The sequence below is a fragment of the Musca vetustissima genome, unplaced genomic scaffold (genome assembly GCF_032173495.1).
Source record: "Musca vetustissima isolate MV318-11 ecotype Yass unplaced genomic scaffold, APGP_CSIRO_Mvet_v1 utg7535, whole genome shotgun sequence".
Taxonomy (NCBI): domain Eukaryota; kingdom Metazoa; phylum Arthropoda; class Insecta; order Diptera; family Muscidae; genus Musca; species Musca vetustissima.
In genome coordinates, this window is record NW_026877045.1 from 79,985 (window position 1) to 101,399 (window position 21,415).

General features: G+C 34.6%; 1 protein-coding gene across 1 annotated transcript; it reads right to left on the reverse strand.

The window, feature by feature from the left end:
* Positions 1-220: 220 nt before the first annotated feature.
* On the reverse strand, positions 221-20,742 carry LOC133321543 (BUB3-interacting and GLEBS motif-containing protein ZNF207). The gene is made up of 8 exons (XM_061530628.1): positions 20,663-20,742; positions 19,901-20,208; positions 19,565-19,832; positions 16,230-16,478; positions 15,947-16,070; positions 12,095-12,394; positions 3,023-3,158; positions 221-435 (listed from the first exon to the last, which is right to left on the reverse strand). Exons 1-8 carry the CDS (start codon positions 20,701-20,703, stop codon positions 329-331), a joined length of 1,533 nt encoding a protein of 510 aa, XP_061386612.1. The 5' UTR covers positions 20,704-20,742; the 3' UTR covers positions 221-328.
* Positions 20,743-21,415: the final 673 nt, after the last annotated feature.

Below are 21,415 nucleotides of genomic sequence, written 5' to 3' on the forward strand. Positions count from 1 at the left end.
ATCGTCCAGCACCAAGTTGAGTAAGGAATATATTTACTTTGTTTTTGTGTTTGTATTGCAAATTTTCCAAGTGAATTTTGTATTTGTATAATGCTGCTGCTTCTTCTTCATCTCGTATTGCTAGTGACTTTTTTTCTGTATTAGTTTGTTTTCTTTTTCTAGTTTATTTCACCATCTGTTGTTTTGTGATTAGTTTCTTTGTTGTTGTTTTTTTTTTTAGATGATGATTTAGATTGCTTTTAGTTTTTTTGTTCTATTTGGGATATATGATCGGCATAGGCACGTTAACAATCGGCCCTATACAGAGCTGTCCCTGTGCAGGAACCGATCACCTAAAACGTGGTAACATTTGGAACATAGGATTTCCCGTTGGCAACATTACACCCATACCGGGAGGCATGCCCATTGCTGTTGGCATTCCTGGTACGCCAGGTACTCCCGGTACACCTGGTACACCGGCGGTTACAGGTATTGCTTGTATGAGACCTGCAAAGGAATAAAAAAAAATAAAATCAATTTTAATCGATTTTATTCTAAACATAACGAAATATTGGAAATAGACAATAATATTTTCCAGATATTTATTATATAGAAGAAGCGAGGATTTTTAGAAGAATATTTTTTCAAGGACTAGAAGGTCATTAAAAGTGAATTGGTAGACTCTACACCCCATACAGTATATATATTCAGAATTAAATGAGCCTCCCCCAACGATGAGAAAGGATGCAATACCTAGCGAGGAAGAAGATTCCAACTCCATCTCCACGGCGTGCAGCGATGTCTCGAGACTTCTGAGGCAGCAGACCATTGAAGTAAAGACTGTTGCTAATGACCCTCATGCATCGTTTCGATGGAAGGGTCATCAGAACAAGAAACTATTGTGTAAAAGCAATATGGCTGCTACAATAACAACCCAACGAGTCAATTTATCGGAGAGCAGTAAATTTTTGCGATTAATTGAATGGGACAGAGACTGAATCACTGGCAAGAAATTCTGTCTAATTAAGAGGAATCTTAAATACATTTGGACGTTCTCTCGGAACTATACGAATGACATTGTGAGTGTAATCCCTCTAATGGGGGAGAAAACTGTGAGTTGTCTGAGCAATACCAAGACGATGGTGGCTGGGACTTCTCTTCACTCAGCATCCTCCAAGTCGACCTGAGAAGACTTGGGGTATGTTTTCAATTACGATTTCGGAATTACACACAGATTTTACTAATTCGTTCTATGTAAGGGGCTTGTGCAAAGTTTAGTTCAAATCGGACATTCCATTCGCCTAATATTCTATTTATAAATATTGACCATTTGTGGGAGAAGTATCAGGAGTGCATCAAAGGGTAACATCTTCGGACTTAATCTAGGCTTGGTAAAGGTAAATTATGTCACTTTTTGGAGGAGGTACCAGAAGGAGTGGACCTAGAGGTCCCATGTTCGGACTTATTATAGTCATGGTAAAGGTAGTAGGTTGTGCAAAGTTTAGTTCAAATCGGACATTCCATTCGCCTAATATTCTATTTATTAATATTGTCAAAGGAGTGCACCAAATTTGACCGCTTGGTAAAGGTAACAGGGTAGTACGAAGTTTATTTCAAATCGGACATTCCTTTCGCCTAATATTGGATTTATAAAAATTTACAAATTTCACCATTTGTGGGGGAGGTATCAGAAAAAGTGGACCAATGGGTCCCATCGTCGGACTTAATCTAGGCTGGACAACGATAATAGGTTGTACGAAGTTTAGTTCAAATCGGACATTCCTTTCGCGTAATATTGGATTGGGAGGTACCAAAAGGAGATGACCGACGGGTCCCATCTTAGGACTTAATCTAGGCTTTGTAAAGTTAATAGGTTGAAAAGGTTTGGTTGAAATCATATAGTCCGTTCGCATGATATTATAAAATATTTTTTTAGCACAATTTTGACCATTTAGTTTGGGAAATACCCGAAGGAGTGTACCGATATTCTCCATCTTTAAACATGAACGAAATTTAGAAGAAATATTACGATGTACAAAGTTTGATTGAATGAAAGATGGAGTATAAAACCAATATTTTGATTTAGAACATCATCAAGGACATTGAATTCAAAATTATTTTTTTTTTTCAATTTTCAAAATAGGAAAATTCGATTATTTGTTTACCCACCGGAGATCCCATCTTTAAACTCTTTGAACTAAGTTTAGAAGAAATATTACGACGCACAAAGTTTTATTGATAACGACAGACGGACATTTGTAAATCGAAATTGAGCGTGTACTTCAAAAGGATATTTTTTGAAAAACTAGAAGAATTTTAGATTTTAAGCGATATTTTTTAAGCATTTTTATAGGAGATTTTTCAAGGACCTGAAGAGCATTTTTTCTTTTTCCAAGGCCATTAAAAGTGAAATTTTTTAGAACAAACATTTTCAAGGACTAGAAGACTATTATGTCCGGTACCGCAAAGCGTGTTGTATTTCAAGAACTAGAAAACATTTAGGAGATCTTTGCATGTGAATTTCCTAAAGAATAATTGTTTTGCGGAGTTTTATGCCTTTTTAGGGCGAAGGATCATAAATGTTTTTATTAATTTCTCTTTCGATATGAGTTACATAATCGAAGTTACAATGAAAAGGAAAGCCAGAGAGATACGACATTCCCACCATTACGACGCATTTCGCCGTTGGTTAAGCGTTACTTGATATGTTGTATTTATGTCGAATATTGTTTCGAAATTGCATCTACGAATTATATTCAACCGAGTCAATGTTCGGAAATTTGGCATCACACCAGAACATTCCCTTTTCAGAGCAGATTTTTCTTATAGTGACAGACTTTTTCCATAAAGACTGCAATATTTTTTCTTCAATGGTATACAACTGCATTTTGTGCAACCTTAAGAAGGTAAGGAGGTGGATTTGAACAATCAACAGATGCCATGGAAACCAATTACTAAAAATCATCTACGTTGATTCGCAGGATCTAAATTCTATAAATTATAAAAACTAAAATTATTTTGTGTTTTATTTTTTATAACATACCTGCTGGCATTCCCGGCAAACCACCATGGCCACGTAATAGATTACCACCAATTAGAGCTGCATGCGGTCCTGCTATAGCCATTGATGGATGTCTTAACATTGGTTGTACCAATTGCATTTGTCCTGGCATCGGCAGCTGTCATATCATACGATTGTGTTACAAACAACAACATATATAATATTGGCGTATGATTGTACACACAATAATAGAAAGCAAGGTGTTGGCGAGGAGAAATAAAGAAAATGCAAATATATTGATTGGAATTAATAAAAGAAATTTAATAACATATAAATTATCGAATCAAAAATAATAATAGTAATTATTTATAATTTGGTATGCAGCAAAATAGTGAGGAGGAACCCACACACACACACACAAAGAGACACAAGTTGATGATGAGCAACCCATCAAATATTATTTGGTATTATTAATTAATATGTATTGTTTTCATAAGGTATAAGATGTACACAAAATAAAAAATGAAAAAAGAAAATAAAAATTATAATAAATATATATTTTTAATTATAATATTATAAATACTAAAATAAAAAAATTAATATTTTTTATCTTTAGAATGGTACTTGATTTAAATTGTTTTTTTCTGTTTGGTATTTTTTTAATCGGAAAATATGCTATGTATATGAACACGTTTGTTTTTTTATAAAAAAAAAATAAATTTAATTTTAATGAAAATTGAAAAAAATGATTATTTCTTGCAAATGTTTTGTGGGGTATTTGGAGAGGAGGGGCGACGACTTTGTCCATTTACATTACTTTCGACAAAAAAAAATAAAGAAATTTTAGAATATGAAACCCTTTAAAATACAAATATTTTAAAACTAAAAATAAGAACGGCATAGAAACTGAATGGAAGGGAAATTGTATTATTTTAATTTAAATATATTTTCTAAAAAAAATTGGAAATTTTCCTTTAAAAGTATAGAAAAATATTAGCAGTTTATAAACATATGTTTTTTGAAATTTTAAACAACAGAAAACAAAAATAGGAATGAAACTATTACGTATGGAAATGTTGTACTTACAATTCGTCGTTTTACTTAGGTGATGTTTAAAGCGACATATAGTGTTGTAAGAAGAAAGAAATATGGAAGGAAATGGTATTGTGACGGGTGGTGACGCTGGTGGTGTTATTGTAAAATGGTTCATAGATAACAAAAAAATGTATATATTGGTAATTTAAATTATAACGAAATATTGTACTCACGTCAAATTTCTAATTAAACTGTTTTGTCATTTTAGAATTCTGATAATGTATAACAACAACAACAATGATGAATGGTTCAATTATGTTTTAAAATAGTTTTTTTCTTATTATTAAAATAGTAAATGAACAAATTATGTTATATACTAACCGGTTGTAGGACTAAGTCTTTATTTTCATATAAATATGGATATCGGGTTTTATATTTTTACAAGGAAGGCAGTTATGCTGGGATTAAAAAATCGAAAGGACAAGAAATCCATTAAATTTGGACATCTTAAAGGCATTACTCCAAGTAAAGGCATTTCTTAAAGAACACCATTAAGCGTTGATTTTTTAAAGGTATTTTTCCAAGGACTATATAATATTTTGTAAGGACTAGACCACCATTAAGGGTGGATTATTTAAAGGAATTTAATCAACCCATATAGATTCTGAAATCTATGGACAAGCCAAGCCTAAATCAAGTCCGAAAATGGGACCACAAAGAATCAAAAATTTCGATATTTATAAATTCAAGGAAAGAACGAAAGGAATATCCCTCACCCGGGGACAATATTTCATAAACTTGTAAATTTAATTTGAAGCGAATTGAATAACCGATTTCATCAACATTAAATCCGAAACGTATTTGATAAAAACCTATCGTAATATATAAAAGAGCTTAGTGTTAATTAAGTGAGTGAGTGACTGACAGATCATCGTACAGACGAAACGGCTAAAGCTATAAGCTTGAAACTCATAAGGGTACTAAAAGTACTAAATTTAGTTCTAATTATATATATATATATAGCAAAAATCTTGAATTTTATATGGAATACAGGAAGTGATGCTGATGTATGGAAATGGTTTAAGAATTTCGTACTTATGTTTATAAAAAGTACAAAATGGTACTAAATTTGGTACTATTTGCATTTAGTTGAGTGTATAGAGGTGGAATCCTGAAAATCGGATTTAGGACTACTGTTGGACTACAGGATTGAGGTAGCTTTAAGAAATCGTACTGATGTGTACGAAAAGTACTTTATGGTACCAAATTTGTGCCTGTTGGATTTCGGTTCACAGATAAAGCTGGAGTCTTGAAATTGAAAATTAAAATGACTGTTGCAGTGTAGAATTGAGGTAGTTTTGGAAATTCGTACTTATTGATACTAAATTTAGTACAATTTGGATTTTGCTTGAACGAATAGAGCTGTAAGCCTGGAATTTGGAATTCAGATTACTGTTGAAGATTGAGCTACAGAGACATCTTTGGAAATTCGTATTTATGTGTACGAGAAGTACTGAACGGCACTAGATTTGGTACAATTTGGGTGAACTAAACCTAAAATTTTGAATAATGGTTGAGTTTGCAATATAGAATTGAAATATGAAAGCATAGTACTTATGTGTACTAATTGGTACTATATTTGGTACAACTTGATTAAGTGCGAATGGATAAAATTGGACTCCAGAATTTCGGAATTTGGAGTGCAGTATTGAGATATGTCGGTAGTTTTGAAAATTTGTCATTACGTGTACTAAATGGTACTAAATTTGGTACAATTTAGATTAGAGTAAACGAATAGAGATGGAAAACTTAAATTTGGAATACAAATTACAGGATTAAGGTAATATTGGAATTTCGTACTTGTGGATATATGAAGCACTAAATGGTACTAAATAGGGTACAATTTTTTTGTGAGCGGGAATTCTAAAATTTGGAATTAAAATTAAGGATGGAGTGTAGGATTGAGACATGGATGTAGGTATGAAAATGAGTGATTATGTGTACCAAATGGTACTAAGTTAAGTACAATTTAGATTTAAATGAAAATATAGAGATAGAAAATTAGAATACAGGATTGAGACAGTGTTGAAAATTCAAAGTTATTAGTACGAAAGGTACTTAATATGGTACAATTTGGATTTATGTGAACGGATAGGGCTGGGATCCTGAAATTTATGATTAAAATTACTGTTGGTGTGGAATTGAAGAAGTTTTATAAACTTACGTCTACGAAAAGTTATAAGTGGTACTAAATTTGGTACAATTTGGATGTTGGTGAACGGATAGTTCTGGAATCCTTTAAAGTGGACTTAAGGCTATTATTGGAGTGTATGAATGAGGTAGTTTTGGAAATTCGTACTTATGGCACAAAAAAGCACAAAATTTGATAAAATTTGGACTTTGGTGAACTGATAGAATTCGAATCCTGAAAGTTGCAACTTAGGTTACTGTGGGAGTGTAGATTTGATATAGGTTTAGAATATGGATACGAAAAGCACAGAATAGTACCAAATCTGGTACAATGTGGTTTTTGGTGAACAGACAGAGCTGGAATTCTTAAATGTTGACTTACGATTACTATTTGAAAGCAGGATTGAGGTATATTTAGAAATTCGGATTTTGGTAACGGATAGAGCTGGAAACCTAAAATTTGGAATGTGGAAATGACCAACGGAGAATTAGAAAGATGTACCAAAGGGGTTTTTGTACTAAATGGTTCTAAATTTATTGGTGGTGGTATGGAGGTAGTCTTGAAAATGTGTACTTATGTGTTCGAAAATTGTTAAATGGAAGTAAATGTGGAACCTGTACTTATTTGCTAAAATATATAATTCTTATCTATCTGTTATTTCGGAAAATAGCGCTTGTGTGTATGAAAAGTACTAAATCGTAAACTATAGTACAACAAATTTACAGTATTCACGATTTCATATGAAATATTTTTTGTATTCCCTTTCCACATACGAAGTAGCGGACACTTTGCTAGTAAATTATATACAGTGAATAATAAAACCTTTGTGAAATTCCAAAAACTTCCACTGGAACTGACCTATAATGTAATGAAAAAAATATATATTCGAAAATACATACTTTCCAATTCCAAAATATATTACTCGATATCCATATTCATGTTCTAAATAACTAAAATTTTCTACAAGTAAGGATGGGAAAGAGACGCTGTTTGGAAGGTTAAGCTGACTTCGCATGACAGATAATGGGGCGGATAGATAGGAAAAAAATGCGTGATGGGTATAGTAAATGTTTTTTTTTTCTATTTTCGTAAAATAGCAGCGTGATAAACGGAAGAAGATTATTCGGTTGAAAACGTGTGTCTTCTGTAAGCATTTGCAAGTAGTACAAGTACCTTTCAAAACAAAACCAAACCAAAAAAAAAAAATAGAAATCTAAATAATAATTTTTGAAATAACATTATAAAATAGATAAACCAAAAACAGGATTTAATTTGTGAAAAATAAGAAAATAAAATAACAGAAAAAATGCATTTCGATATTACACTAAAACTGCCCCAATATACAAAAATAAATATATATAATAAAGATATGTATAGAGAGAACGTTTAAATAGTAGTGGTATAACTCTAGTAGCAGTTGAAGTAGTAGTTGTTGTTTCTTTTTTTTATTTGTATTATTATGTGATGGTGGTGGTATGGTGTTGTATGCATTAATATTTATTATTTTTTTTCTTTTTGCTTAAGTTTTACATTTTTTACAAAAACATTTAGAAAGTTTATAAGACAATTCAATCCATCAATATATATGTATATGTAATCAATCATTTAAATTATCAGTCAATCAATCAACCAACTCAGCAACCATTACGACAATTCAATATTTATTAAAAGATAAAATTTGAAAATAAGTAGTTTTGCAGTTGTACTTACTTTGAAGGACTAATATGAACACAACAAAACATTGTTATTTTTTTTTTGAGGTTCAGATTTGTTTTGTTTTCTTTCTGAGTATACACTCTTCTTCTTGTGTTAATTTCTTAGTATTATAATTATATGTAGGTTTGTTTGGTTATAAATTAAATTAATTCAAAATTCACTACTAATATGGTAATGGAATTAGTAATCACTTACTGTTTTTGTTTTGAGGGGGAGTGGTAATAATTTCTAGAGTTTTGGCTTAGTACCAACCAAGGTTGTACTAAAAAACAATGTGAGGTTATTTTTGTTTTTTCTCTTGAAGAATGCGATAAATGTCATTTTTAATTTTTTCAAAAGATCGCAAAAGATAGACCAACCTCTGTCATGTGTGATAACAATAATAATAATAATAATGTTTGTGAAGAAACAAATATTTTATAGTAAAAAAACTCACTGTTTCTGCCTATATATCTTCATTCATTCTTTCTCTGTATATCCCTCTCTTCTTTATTGTCTCTCAACTCTGCAAGTTTTACCAATTTGTTATTTATATATATAAAAAAAATAGTGCAAATAAATTTAATTATTTTTTTTAATTACACAATAACATATATATGTTTGTATGTGTATGGAGAGGGGGAAAACTATGTATGTACATAAACATTTATTCATTTTTAAATGGTCTAACTTTTATTTTATTTTTTTTTTTATTCTAAAGAGTTTTCTACTTTTTCTGACTGGGCAGGCCTAGACGCAATGAACTGCTTACTTTGCTGTCGTATATAGTTATGTTGGTAATCAATTCGTGGAATATTCTCTCCATTTCGTTTTGGGAACTCAATTTAAGCACATTGTTTAAGTATTTCTTCTTCAATTGTTAGATAAATATTTGCAGAAAACCCGATTTGATAAAAATGAATGCAAACATTTGTATGTAATAAAATATTGGCTTTAACATGGCGCAGTTCAGGCTTATCTTGGTCCCTCTTTCATCTCAATTGTGGACACTGACCTCCCCGTGGTACCACCTGGGGTAGCTATTTTCATCACTCGATGAAATAGTGAGCTTATATGTGCCACGAAGGCGTCGGGTTAGTTGCCCACACTCGAAAAAACGAACCTACAAAGAAAACGAAAACCAAACCCACCTAACCCATGTTGACTACCCTCGCAATCGTACAAAGGACCACGATCTGCGAATCTGTACTTGAAATGTGCGCACGTTGTACAGAACAGGCGCAGTGCTCGCTTTGGCGGATGTAATCAAGAAGTACAAAGCCGATATTATTGCCTTACAGGAAATGCGATGGAAAGGGACTGACGTAAGTAAATCAGATGATTACGCCCTGTATTATAGCTGCCATGAAGCGAGACGTGAATTTGTCTGCGGATTTATAGTTAACAGGAGAATAAAAGACCTCGTCTCCAGATTCACTACAGTAGATGATCAAATTGCTATAATCCGTATAAAAGCGAAGTTCTTCTACATCAGTCTCATTTGCGGCCATGCTCCAATCGAAGATAAAGACGAGCGCCTAGAAACAGTATATGGCCGTTGCCCTGGCCATGACATAAAAATTCTGGTAGGAGATTTTAATGCAAAAATCGGAAGGGAAAATATCTTTGGCCCCACCGTCGGAAAATTCAGACACCATGAAGAAACATCAGACAACGACATGAGGTTGATTGACTTCGCGGCAGCAAAAAACATGATAGGTAGCAGTACCAGATTCATCTCGATATACACAAGGCCACTTGGATTTCTCCCGATCGAACAACGAGAAATCAAATCGATCATATTGTAATAGACGGAAGGTATTCATCCAGTGTTTTAGAGGTCCGATCGATCCGAGGACGGAGCGATCTAATGTAACACGGAAATTTGACGTCGAAAAGCTGCAAACACAACAGATAGCAGAAGCCTACCCCGCTCAACTTACCCAACTGCTTGACGGAAGCACCCCTTGTCCCGAAAATAATATAGAAGCACAGTGACAGAGAATTGCCCAATCCCTTGGGTACCAAAGACCACCACTGATATGAAAAACGCAGCGTATAGGACAACCCTGCGTACAGTAGCAAAACGTAATGCGATGGAGAACTATCGGGAGAAAAGGAGAGAGGGAAAAACCCACGAAAAACACATCGACACATTTCACCTATTCATCGACTACAAAGACGCATTCGACAGCCCTATCCGTTCAGAGGTGTATAAAGCCATGTCTGCGTTTGGCATTCCTGCAAAATGAATACGGCTATGGAGGATAACTTTAACTGGCACTAGATCAGCAGTTAAAAGTCGGAAAGGACCTGTCGGAGCCCTTTACTACCAAACAACCGTTCTGTAATAAGCCAGCTAAGTAAAGTAAATAAGAAATATTAACTATCCGATTAGATCCAAACTTTGCAAATTGCAATACTTTACCAAACCTAGATAAAGTTCGATGTTGGGAATCATCGTTCGACTCCCTTTGGTACCACTCACAACAGCAATCAAAAGTGATAAATATCACCAAAACGTGGGCCTTTTTGGTATAGCCCACATATAAGGATAACCTTCATGTTCGGTATTTTAAGGAATACCAGAAGACTGTAATTTGGTATGCCAGCACCTTTAAGTGGAAACACCTTCTTTACAGAACATTTTCAATATAAGTCCATGTTTCTACATGAAATGCTCAAGATCATCGCCAAAGTATTAAAAGGCGCTACCGCTAATTTCAAACCTGAGTATTCAAACTAAACTATATATGTCGATGGTCAGGCGGCCCTTAAGGCAGTTATATCGTGTACTATAAATTCAAAAGCAGTTCATGATTGCAAGTCCGCTCTAAATGATATACGACAGATAGTTAGCTTATGTTGGGTTTCAGGACATAATGACATAGAAGGGAACGAGATAGCCGACGAGCTTGCTCGAGGGTGCCCACAATCGTCCAATCTTCCGATTGAGAGATCTGTGCAACCACCCATTGGCTATTTCATTGGCAAAATCTGCTTGTTCTACGGCGAGGTAGTCGGTAACAGATGGTCGAAAGAACCTGGTTGCAGAATCTCAAAAGCTATCTGGCCTGAATTCTCTCTAGACTTTCCTTCTCTCGCTATCTTTTTCTTGCACTTCCACTCTCTTTTCTCTTCTCCTTCTCTTTGCAAGTAAAAGATGATCACAATGGACAATAGTCTCCGAGTGGACGGTTGTTACTAACAACCGTATATAATGTTAATTGGCCCCTAATGCATGTTCACCTCATGGAGGAACGTATAACGAATTCTGCCCGACTGAACTTAACTATAAAGACACACAGCCTTCAGATCGCCTATAAAAGACTTTCATATTTCCTTCAGGAGTCTATTTAGACTCCTTTGAACTCATCTATAGGGATTCTTTTAAGTCGTCTATGTAGACGGCCTTAAACTCTTCTATTAAGCATGCCTAAAAAAAGACTTCCTTCAGCTCGTATCTAAAGACTCCATTCAGTTCGACTATAAAGACCACCTTCATATTGTCTACAAAGGCTCTCTTCAGCTCATCTATAAAGACTCACTTCAACTGGTCAATGAAGACTCCTTTCAGTTCGTCTATAAAGACTCTCTTCATATAAAGACTGAAATGATCGTGTCTTTCAGAACGTTTAAAAAACGCACCATGCCATTAGTTCGTCAATACAGATTCACTAGTTCAGCTCGACTATAAATATCCTTGATTTTAGATAATATATAATTATTGCCATCAACTCATCTATAAAAGGCAGGAAGCTTCAGCTCATTTATAAAATTCTAAAAAAAATCACTTTTTAGCTTATATTGGCTAAAAATGATTTTTATTATATGTTGTAAATATCCAAACAAATAGATTCAACTGTTAGATCGAAAAGTCATTAACTGCAAAATCGGTAACAAATCGGTGTTCAATGCAAATGTCTACGAATATTTTTTAATTTTCAACAAGTCTTCTCTTCTCTATCCCAAATTTTTATTTTTTTTAATTTCGATCGGTTATTAAATGGAGAGATATATTCCATGTTATTAAAACAAACAAACAAAAAACATATTTCGCGTTTTCATATAACCTTTTGCTTTTAGTGACACAACAAACAAAAGGAGAGAAAATCTGTTTCATATCAAAAAAAAAAAGTATATATATTGCATGTAGAGTAGAGACACATGATGTTTGTTTAAACCGAACTTACCATGCCAACTGTTGCAGCTGTGGGTGGACGAACAACAGATGCCGCCGCAACTGATGCGGCTGCCTGGGCCTGGGCCTGTGCCTGCTGTTGGGCCTGTTGTATTCGTTGAATCATAACGGCACGATTGAGATCTTCGAGCTGTTTTTGTTGGTGTTGCTGTTGGGCCTGTTGTATTTGTTGGATCATAACGGCACGATTGAGATCTTCAAGTTGTTTTTGTTGATGCGCCTGTTGGGCGGCCTGGGCTGCTTGGGCATGGGCTACTTGGGCCTGAGTTGCCACGGCAACCATATTGGCAGCCTTGATGGCAAAGTTCAATTCAATTTCGATACGATTAAACAATTTGTTTGTTTGTTGTTGTTGGCCGGCCCGAGATGTGTAAATCGAATCGAATTCGTTTTCGAATTTCAATGACAACAATAACGGTTTCAAATAAACAAAAAAAGACAAGAGAAGAGAAAGAAGATAAAAAAACGTTTAATTATATGCTTTTGTTTTGGAATTTCTATGCAAGAGAATATTACATCATTTTGATTTATTTCAAATTTTTATTTAGTTTATTATTTTTGTTTTCTTTTGTGAATGCGAAAACGAAGTTATCAGTTTTTTTGTTTCTAGTTAGTGATTTATCGATCTAACAGTCTAAAAATGAGTGGGTATTTTTTATTAATTACAAAATGTACACATAGATACAAAAATAAAGTCTTTTAAATTACCAAGGATTTGAGGAGGGGTAACATCATTAAGGTTATGTTACATTTAGATTTTTTCTAAATCCTTTTTTTCCGGTGATGAATATTGCAAACTGTGCAATTTATATTTTCAATATAAAACAAATCACATCAAAAATTTGCAAAATATTGATATGTCCTTATACATTGAAAATAAAAATAATGTACAGTAGTTTCACCTACTACCATCGTTAGCATCTCATCGCGTCATTGCACGCACGTCGTTTACGAAAAAGAAACATAGCTTTTGGTTTAGTTTGTTTAGTACGATTTGACTTTTATTGTTGTTGTTTTCTTTTTTTTTTTTTTTCTATATATTGTTATTGTTGTGGTAATAATTTAAATTTCAAAGTTGTTTATAATTTTTTTTCACAATAAAAATTTGCCTTTTTCGTAAAATATAAAAAATACACACACATATATAGATTTAATTATATAATAACTTGGTTGTTATGTACTTTATAGAAAAAAATTATGATTATTTATATAAAATCTATCTTTCAAAACTGATTTGTGAGAGAAAAAAAGAACAAGAGAAAAATCATCATCATTATCATGGGGCGGTGGTGGTCGGCAAAATTTCAAAACTACAACAATAATATTATTTTTTTTAATTATTAAATTTTTTAATAAATAAAGAACGAGGGGCAAAATCTTATTTGTAACTATTATTTTGAAAATGTTTTAAAGTCCCAATTTAGATTAGGCGTGTTTATTTGCTGCAAGTCTTTGTTTGCAGGAGAGAGGGTCAATTGCAGCAAGTAAAATCGCTTAATCTAAACCAGGACAAAGTCTATCGTTTCTACAGCTGCTGGAAATAATATTTGTTCATTGATGAGTAAACAAAATAAATATTTTGAATGTTTCTTTTTTTGTTAGTTTTTTTAAGTTGTAAATGCTTGTCATTTTTTGTTTTTCTTATTAAGAAATTCTCTATTAGCGTCTCAAAAATTCGTAGTTTTCTTAAAAAAAATAGTAAAAAGGTTTCATGAGAAACCATATTAATCAAAATTTTGCGGAATAGCATATATGTATATTTCTGCTTGGTAAATTTTATTAACCAAATAATTCGAATCCCTTCATTAGAAAATATTACTGGGATTTCAACTCTTCTAGGAAGACTACCTAGTGGTAGTGTATAAATACTCCCTACAGACTCCCGGCTTTAGCTTGTCTATAAAGACTCCCTGTTGCAGCTCGTCTATAAAGACTCCCTGCTGCAGCTCGTCTATAAAGACTCCCTGCTGCAACTCGTCTATAAAGACTCCCTGCTGCAGCTCGTCTATAAAGACTCCCTGCTGCAGCTCGTCTATAAAGACTCCCTGCTGCAGCTCGTCTATAAAGACTCCCTGCTGCAGCTCGTCTATAAAGACTCCCTGCTGCAGCTCGTCTATAAAGACTCCCTGCTGCAGCTCGTCTATAAAGACTCCCTGCTGCAGCTCGTCTATAAAGAAGACTCCCTGCTTCAGCTCGTCTATAAAGACTCCCTGCTGCAGCTCGTCTATAAAGACTCCCTGCTGCAGCTCGTCTATAAAGACTCCCTGCTGCAGCTCGTCTATAAAGACTCCCTTGCAGTTCGTCTATAAAGACTCCCTTGCAGCTCGTCTATAAAGACTCCCCTGCAGCTCGTCTATAAAGACTCCCCTGCAGCTCGTCTATAAAGATTCTTTTGCAGCTCGTCTATAAAGACTCCCTGCTGCAGCTCGTCTATAAAACTCCCTGCTGCAGACTCCCTGCTGCAGCTCGTCTATAAAGACTCCCTGCTGCAGCTCGTCTATAAAGACTCCCTGCTGCAGCTCGTCTATAAAGACTGCTGCAGCTCCTATAAAGACTCCCTGCTGCAGCTCGTCTATAAAGACTCCCTGCTGCAGCTCGTCTATAAAGACTCCCTGCTGCAGCTCGTCTATAAAGAGCAGCTCGTCTATAAAGACTCCCTGCTGCAGCTCGTCTATAAAGACTCCCTGCTGCAGCTCGTCTATAAAGACTCCCTGCTACAGCTCTACATAACTACATATTGAAAATATTAAGGTTATGGTATTATAATCGAAAAACTACGAATTCAAAAATACGCTAATCGTTGTTTTTTTTTTCAGAAAAATTTAATAACACAAATTTAACTTTGTGATGTTAAGAATTAAAAAGAAGAATAATCAATATTTGAAATGTACAATCGTTGACATGTCTTTATATAAATATCCGAATTGAAAAGTTAAATTCTGGCATGAAGTAGGAATATCTATGGATCCACCATTTTACCAATTCTTTTTTCAGGTATTTATTATTATTATTTTTTTTTTTTTTTTTTTTTTTGTAGAAAATGTTGGTTTAAAAAGTATTTTTTTGAAAGACTCAATTTGAGAAAACATGGAACGAGGGACATTTTCTTTGAAATTGATTTTTTAAAAATAAATTTAATTATTTTTTATGATCCGATTGCATTGTTTTAAACGAAAATACATTATTGTGATTTTAGTCTGTTTGAATTTCTATTGCAATCAAATCAAAATATTGTATTTTTGCTGATAACCAACTAATTACAACATGAGGCAATTCTCAGTCAAAAGAGAGTAGATTTTACACTTTCTCTCTCCATCCAATGTTAAACAATGGGAACCCAAAACAATACAAATAAATACCTACTATAGAAAACTATTGTATAATAGTTTGTTTGTATTATTAAAAATATATACACAAAATGTGTGTAAATTATAGAAATTCAAAATTTTTTCTCTCAAATAATGGATCAGTAAATATTCCATACGTCATGTCACACAACAACTCATGTAATTTGTTATGGGGAAAGACAGACAACCACGCACTTTTTTCTTTTTCATATAAAAACGGAATAATCTATATTTTTTTATTTTTTTGACATTTTGCCGATGCGAATGTGGAGGATGGTCAAAAATATATATTTTTTTTTCGAAAAAATAGATAATAAAATCAAAAAGTAAAATATATGTTTCTTTCATAATATTATACGTTGTTGTTGGTTGTTTTTACAACTTGTTCTTGTTTTCGATTTAACTGTTTTTCTTGTTGTTGTTTTTTGTTTGTGTCTTTTCTTTTTTGTTGTTGTATTTTATTGACTATAGTTTTTATATCTATAATAAGAACTCACTTCCTGTGCCTTGGATATGGCCGCTGCTGTTGCGGCTGCCGCAGCGGCTGCATTCGTTGAAGATGTTCCAGCTGAAGAGGTTGTTGTTGTGGTATTATGTGTGCCGCCGCCACCGCTACTGCTGCTATATATGGAGGACGGAGCTGTCGTAAATGACGACGAACTCGATGAGTACATATTAGCACCGCTGCTACTACTACTACTGCTGCTGCTGTTGACATTACCACTATTGTTGTTGCTACCACCACCACCACCAGCATTAGATGTATTTGCTGTTGATGACGATGTCGATGCCGAGGATTTTGATGTGGACACAGCATTGGTATTCTTAAGTCTTTGTATTTTACGTGCCTTTAATTCTTCTAAACTAAGATCCTCAGGTGGATGCATTATTTTCGATGTGACACCACTGGCGTTTGTAACCACCTGCGGTTTTGCTGGTTCTGAGGTTGTTGCCGCCGCTGTTGTTGCTGGTGGTGGTGCTGTAGCATTGGGATTGTTTGTTGTTGGCGGTGCACTTATGGTAGCATTGCTGAAAAAAAAATTAACAGAAAAAATATAGAAATTAGTGTCAATAGTTTATAATTCATATATATGGACCCTATCCTGTCTAGTCTAGTATGAGGAAATTTTATCGAATACCTGTTATAATGGTCCTTTGCAAAAATGTTAATTAAATTTGAATTGGAACAACTCCAGTTTAGTAAAAAACGATTAAATGTATACCGATCAGGTTATATCCGGTTCTACGGATACGATTATGATGATGGTCCCTTGCCAGACTAGCCCTTTTACCCATTCCGACCAACGGTGGGGCTACTTAGCACCAACCGCTTCGATCACCCTTATGGATGACAGTTGGTGTTTTTCATTGCCTTTTGACTAGGGTTAGGCTTCGAGTGAGAAGTCAGCTTCACACATTTGTCATTGGCAGTGGGCTTCGCCGACTCTGCTACTTTGCTCGGTTCAGATCCACCCGGCACATCGTAGAAACCGTCTTCCCATCCGCCACCCGGGAAGACGCACCTAGTGGGAGATTTGGCAACTTCCATAGTTACTAAGGCCCATATCATTTGATCCACAACAGATACAACCACTTATCGAACCATTTTGGAAAGGGCAAATTGTACACTATCAGTATTGGTGAAATGAAATAACCCCTTCATATTACCACTCAATGGAAAGTATTTTCATAAAATTGATATCCATTTTGTATTCATCATTTCAGATGCAGGTACAAACGGGTAGCCGTACCCGAAATTCCGGAAACATTTTCAAAAAAATCTGATCGTTTTTTTATAAACTAAAGTTAGGCCTTCGAAATAATTATAATATGCCTCCTTAGACCTACTTCACCACATGCTTCGACTTATAAAGACACCTAGCACGTCAACATTTGTAAGCAATTCAGCTACAACTCTACTGAGTTCTTCGGAGAGGGAGGACCAATCAAGACAATCATCATCGGCTTCGAAAAAGAGAGCCTTTAGAGCTACTTGTAGTTAAAGAGTTGTAAAGCGATCTGTGACCAGACCAGACTTATTTTAAACTTCCCTTGCAAGAACAAAAAATTATCTGAAAAGAACTGGGTTTTAATAGTTTTGACATTTTTACCATGTGCACTCCTTGGGGACCTGATGTTTTTCTGTTAATTCATATTTGTCTTTGCTTTCATTGTTAATATAAACCCCCCATGCCTTCAGGCATTTATAGAGTCTTTTTGTATCGAATATCATCTTGGTTTATTTGTTGCAATTTTTAATGCCTTATTTTGAGCATGTTGAGCAATTCGCTTAATGATCTGCTATTTTAACAGGCATACATACCCGGTAAGCAGCAACGTCGCCTACTACATTCTTCTCTTTCAATTTGCAAATATTGGTACCGATTATTTAAAAAATAACAATGTCCAGATTGCACCCCAACATATTTCAGCTTTTCCAGCAGAATTCTGTAGTCCATCAGATCGAAGGTCTTAGCTACTCCTGTGCTGCTAGGCAGTATTCAATCCCTTGAAAATGTACTCGATTATGTTAAAAACTGCTTCGTCTGATACGGAGCCCTTTTTAAAATTCAAACTGATTCTCAGATGTAATTTTGTTCTCCTCAAGATATGACGACATTCCCTCGTAAATAATCTTCTCAAATACTTTATCAATAATAATACTGCAACAGGTCTGAATGCATCAATACTCTTCGAGTTAGCTTTCTTAGGTACTGGTATCACTCTATGAATCTTCAAACAATCCAATTCATATTGTTAAATATGCTGGGGTTAATACTTCAGCAACCTCAGAAAATCTCATTAGCAACATCTTTGGTTTGATACCATCTGAACTACAACCTTTAGCACTTCTAATAGACCAAACCAACTTCGCTCAATAACAAGTGTTCCACCAAATGAATTAATATCATCATTTCGATATCGTTAGATGGAATTTCTCAATACATGCACAGAGTCTATGATTTGTCTATTAACTTTACCCGCCTTGTCAGCATCTATAAGAAGGACATTACCATCACCATCAATTATTGCTCCCAAAGGTTTCTTAATTCTTTTCAATCCCTTTTTCAAAAATTGCGAGGCGGATATCCACACTTCCGGAAATATGAGCCTCCGTTCGGACCATTATATTGGTATCAATATAAAGCGTTTGAAATCCTGATTACAATGGGTCTCCACAATTATTCATAAGGACATTGGTTAGAGACTAAATGTATTGTGACACAATGTTTATACAGATGAGATTTTGTTGCGTAGCCGGAGTTGTCATATACAAATACTATTCGACTTAAAAGAAGATTCTGTTGCGTAGCCGAAGTTCCCATATATCCATAGAAGAAAGTCTGAAATTCCCAACCGAAGGTTGTTTATTTGATTTTAAAGAATTTGGAGATTTGGAAAATAATAGCCACCGTCACTTAATGAGAAAATACTGGGATCGAAGCGAATCTTAAGGGGCCATATGTTGAAATACGGATTTCCACAAAAAATTATTAATACCATTGTCTTAAATGGTCTTGTTCACTATCTTCGTTATAAATAAAAATTATCAACGTATCGAAAAGTCTATTCAAAATCCCTGATGAGCCGTTGAACCAACGGCGAAATGCGACCTCTATCATTTATCTCGTAAGAGAAATACAGTCGAAATCATTTATAACGAAGTCGAAATCTTATTAACACTGTCATTTCAATTAGTGGTTTATTTTCCAAGGAAACATAGTAATATCCGCCTTATAAATTTTACCTCTAAAGTGACAACAATCTCCATAAGTAAAATCTAATCATTTCCGAAAACTACAGCCATCGTCTTCTAACATAACCAGAACTTCATGTAAAATTTCATGGCGATCAACGCGAATTACTATACGCGGAATACTATACAATACCATAAACTGCTAGCCACAACAACCAATATAATTTGTACCAATTTAAAGGTCAACCATTCCTCCTAGGTATACTATCAACTTCTGTGGTATATGTCCTACATTAAATACTAAATGCTAATTTTGCTAACTATTCGTTTTGCTTTCTATTTCATTAGCCAAAAGTTTATGGAAATGGTTTGAAGAACAATTTTGATATTTCCTATATATCACAATAACAAAACATACCTGTATGCAGGGAACGTTGGTTTCTGCTGTGCGGCCGCAAATTGACTTGCGGCATGAGCCGCAGCTGATGTTGTAGCTGCCATTGCGGCGGGAAATAGAGGTCGTGGCGGCATCATATGAGGCGGTACCATAGGTATTCCACCTGGACCCATAAATGGCGGCATTGCCGTCATATGTGGCATCATACCATATTGAGCGTACTGATTCATTAAATGTGGAGGCATCATATTTGGCGGCATCATCATGGGCGGTGCAGCAGCAATGGGATCTGTTCAAAACAAAAAATTGAACAATGGGATTATTTGTGAAAAAATGTCTACTCATCGAAAAACTTACATTCAACTTTCTTTTTCGCCGCCGGTTCATCATCATCGGAATCCGACTTGCCACCATTCTTTTGTCGTTCATGCTCGCGTAAATCTTCCGGCGGTATACCATCCATGCCGAAAATTTCTATTTCGATATTGGATCGATTGGGCAATGAATTTGGCACTTTGTCAACGGTTTCCTTGTGGACCTGCATGCAATGTATCGATAGACCGGGACCCGTATACAATTTCTTGTGGCAAATGTGACATTTGAAATGTTTTGCCTTTTGATGTTGCACCAAGATTTTTTCATCGTCAAATTCACGATTGCAATACCTAGATTCATCGGGATGGAGTTAAGGAAAAGAACCACAAAACACCAATGGAACAAAAAATAAATAAAGCACAAAACAAAATTTTAATCATTTAAGGCAGTGACGCCATCCATCTATCCATCCATACACACGCTAAAAACGCAATGCAAATTATCACGCGCGAAACCTTCTTCTGGCATCAAAAGAACCCCCCACGAAGTTTGTGGAACACTAGGATAGAACAAGTGCATTGTTTTTTTATTGGTTATATAAAATTAGCTCAAAACTAAGTATGTATGTATATACACAGCACACATTTTTTCATTCCTCTCGAATAGAATAGATCTCCCAGAACATACAAATCTCCAAGACAAACAGAAAAAAACAAGCACAGCACACACGCCTAAAAATCCATTCATACATTTTCGCCGTCTTAAATTCTAAACACAATTTTTTGTTTCATTTGAAAAGGATACCAGCACCAGGGTTTTGAGGCCTTCTTCTTTTTGCGACCCATAATTTGTTTAGTTTATACAAATAGGAAGAGTTTGGAGGACTCCAACAAAGTTATAGTTTCTTTTTTAGATACAAATTTTTCTTCCTATCAGAAGGAAAACAACGTTGATTCCGTTTACAGCGATGACCCCGTAAGAAAAAATACTTGTGTTCCAATCTATTCCGATATTCAGCAGCTCGCAGAAAAAACAAAATGGCTTACAATAAGGCTCATCACACGCTAATCAAAATGTTTAGCGCTCGTATGACAGATAGTTCATTGGCGTATAGCAGTTTGAAACACAATTAAAGCGGTCGGCGATTGTTTATGTTAACACATTTTTGACCTTAAAAGCATTTACATAGAACGTGTTTTGATATGATAAAGCATCATTTAAACGTTGTTTAAGTTGTCATTTGCGACATTTAGAAAATTTTACCGGATTAACCCACTCTATGGTTTGTTTATGTTAACATATTTTTTACCTTAAAAGCGCATTTACATAGAACGTGTTTTGATATGATTAAGCATCATTTAAACCTTGTTTATGTTGTCATTTGCGACTTTTACATTAGAAAATTTTACCGGATTAACCCACTCTATGGGGATTTATTTGACATGTATACAACAGAATTGACAATTGAAACCTACTGGGTTAACGAAATCCGATATAATGTATACCCCATGGTACAATTATAAAAGGTAACAGCAAATCCCAGCTGATTTGATTCCA

Excerpts from the sequence above, each read along its gene's own strand:
- LOC133321543 (XM_061530628.1), bottom strand. The coding sequence starts at position 20,703 with ATGGGTCGCAAAAAGAAGAAGGCCTCAAAACCCTGGTGCTG. Across the intron at positions 19,833-19,900 it reads GGCGAAAAAGAAAGTTGAAT|ATCCCATTGCTGCTGCACCG; the intron begins GTAAGTTTTTCG and ends TGTTTTGAACAG. Across the intron at positions 3,159-12,094 it reads CAGCTGCAACAGTTGGCATG|CTGCCGATGCCAGGACAAAT; the intron begins GTAAGTTCGGTT and ends ATGATATGACAG.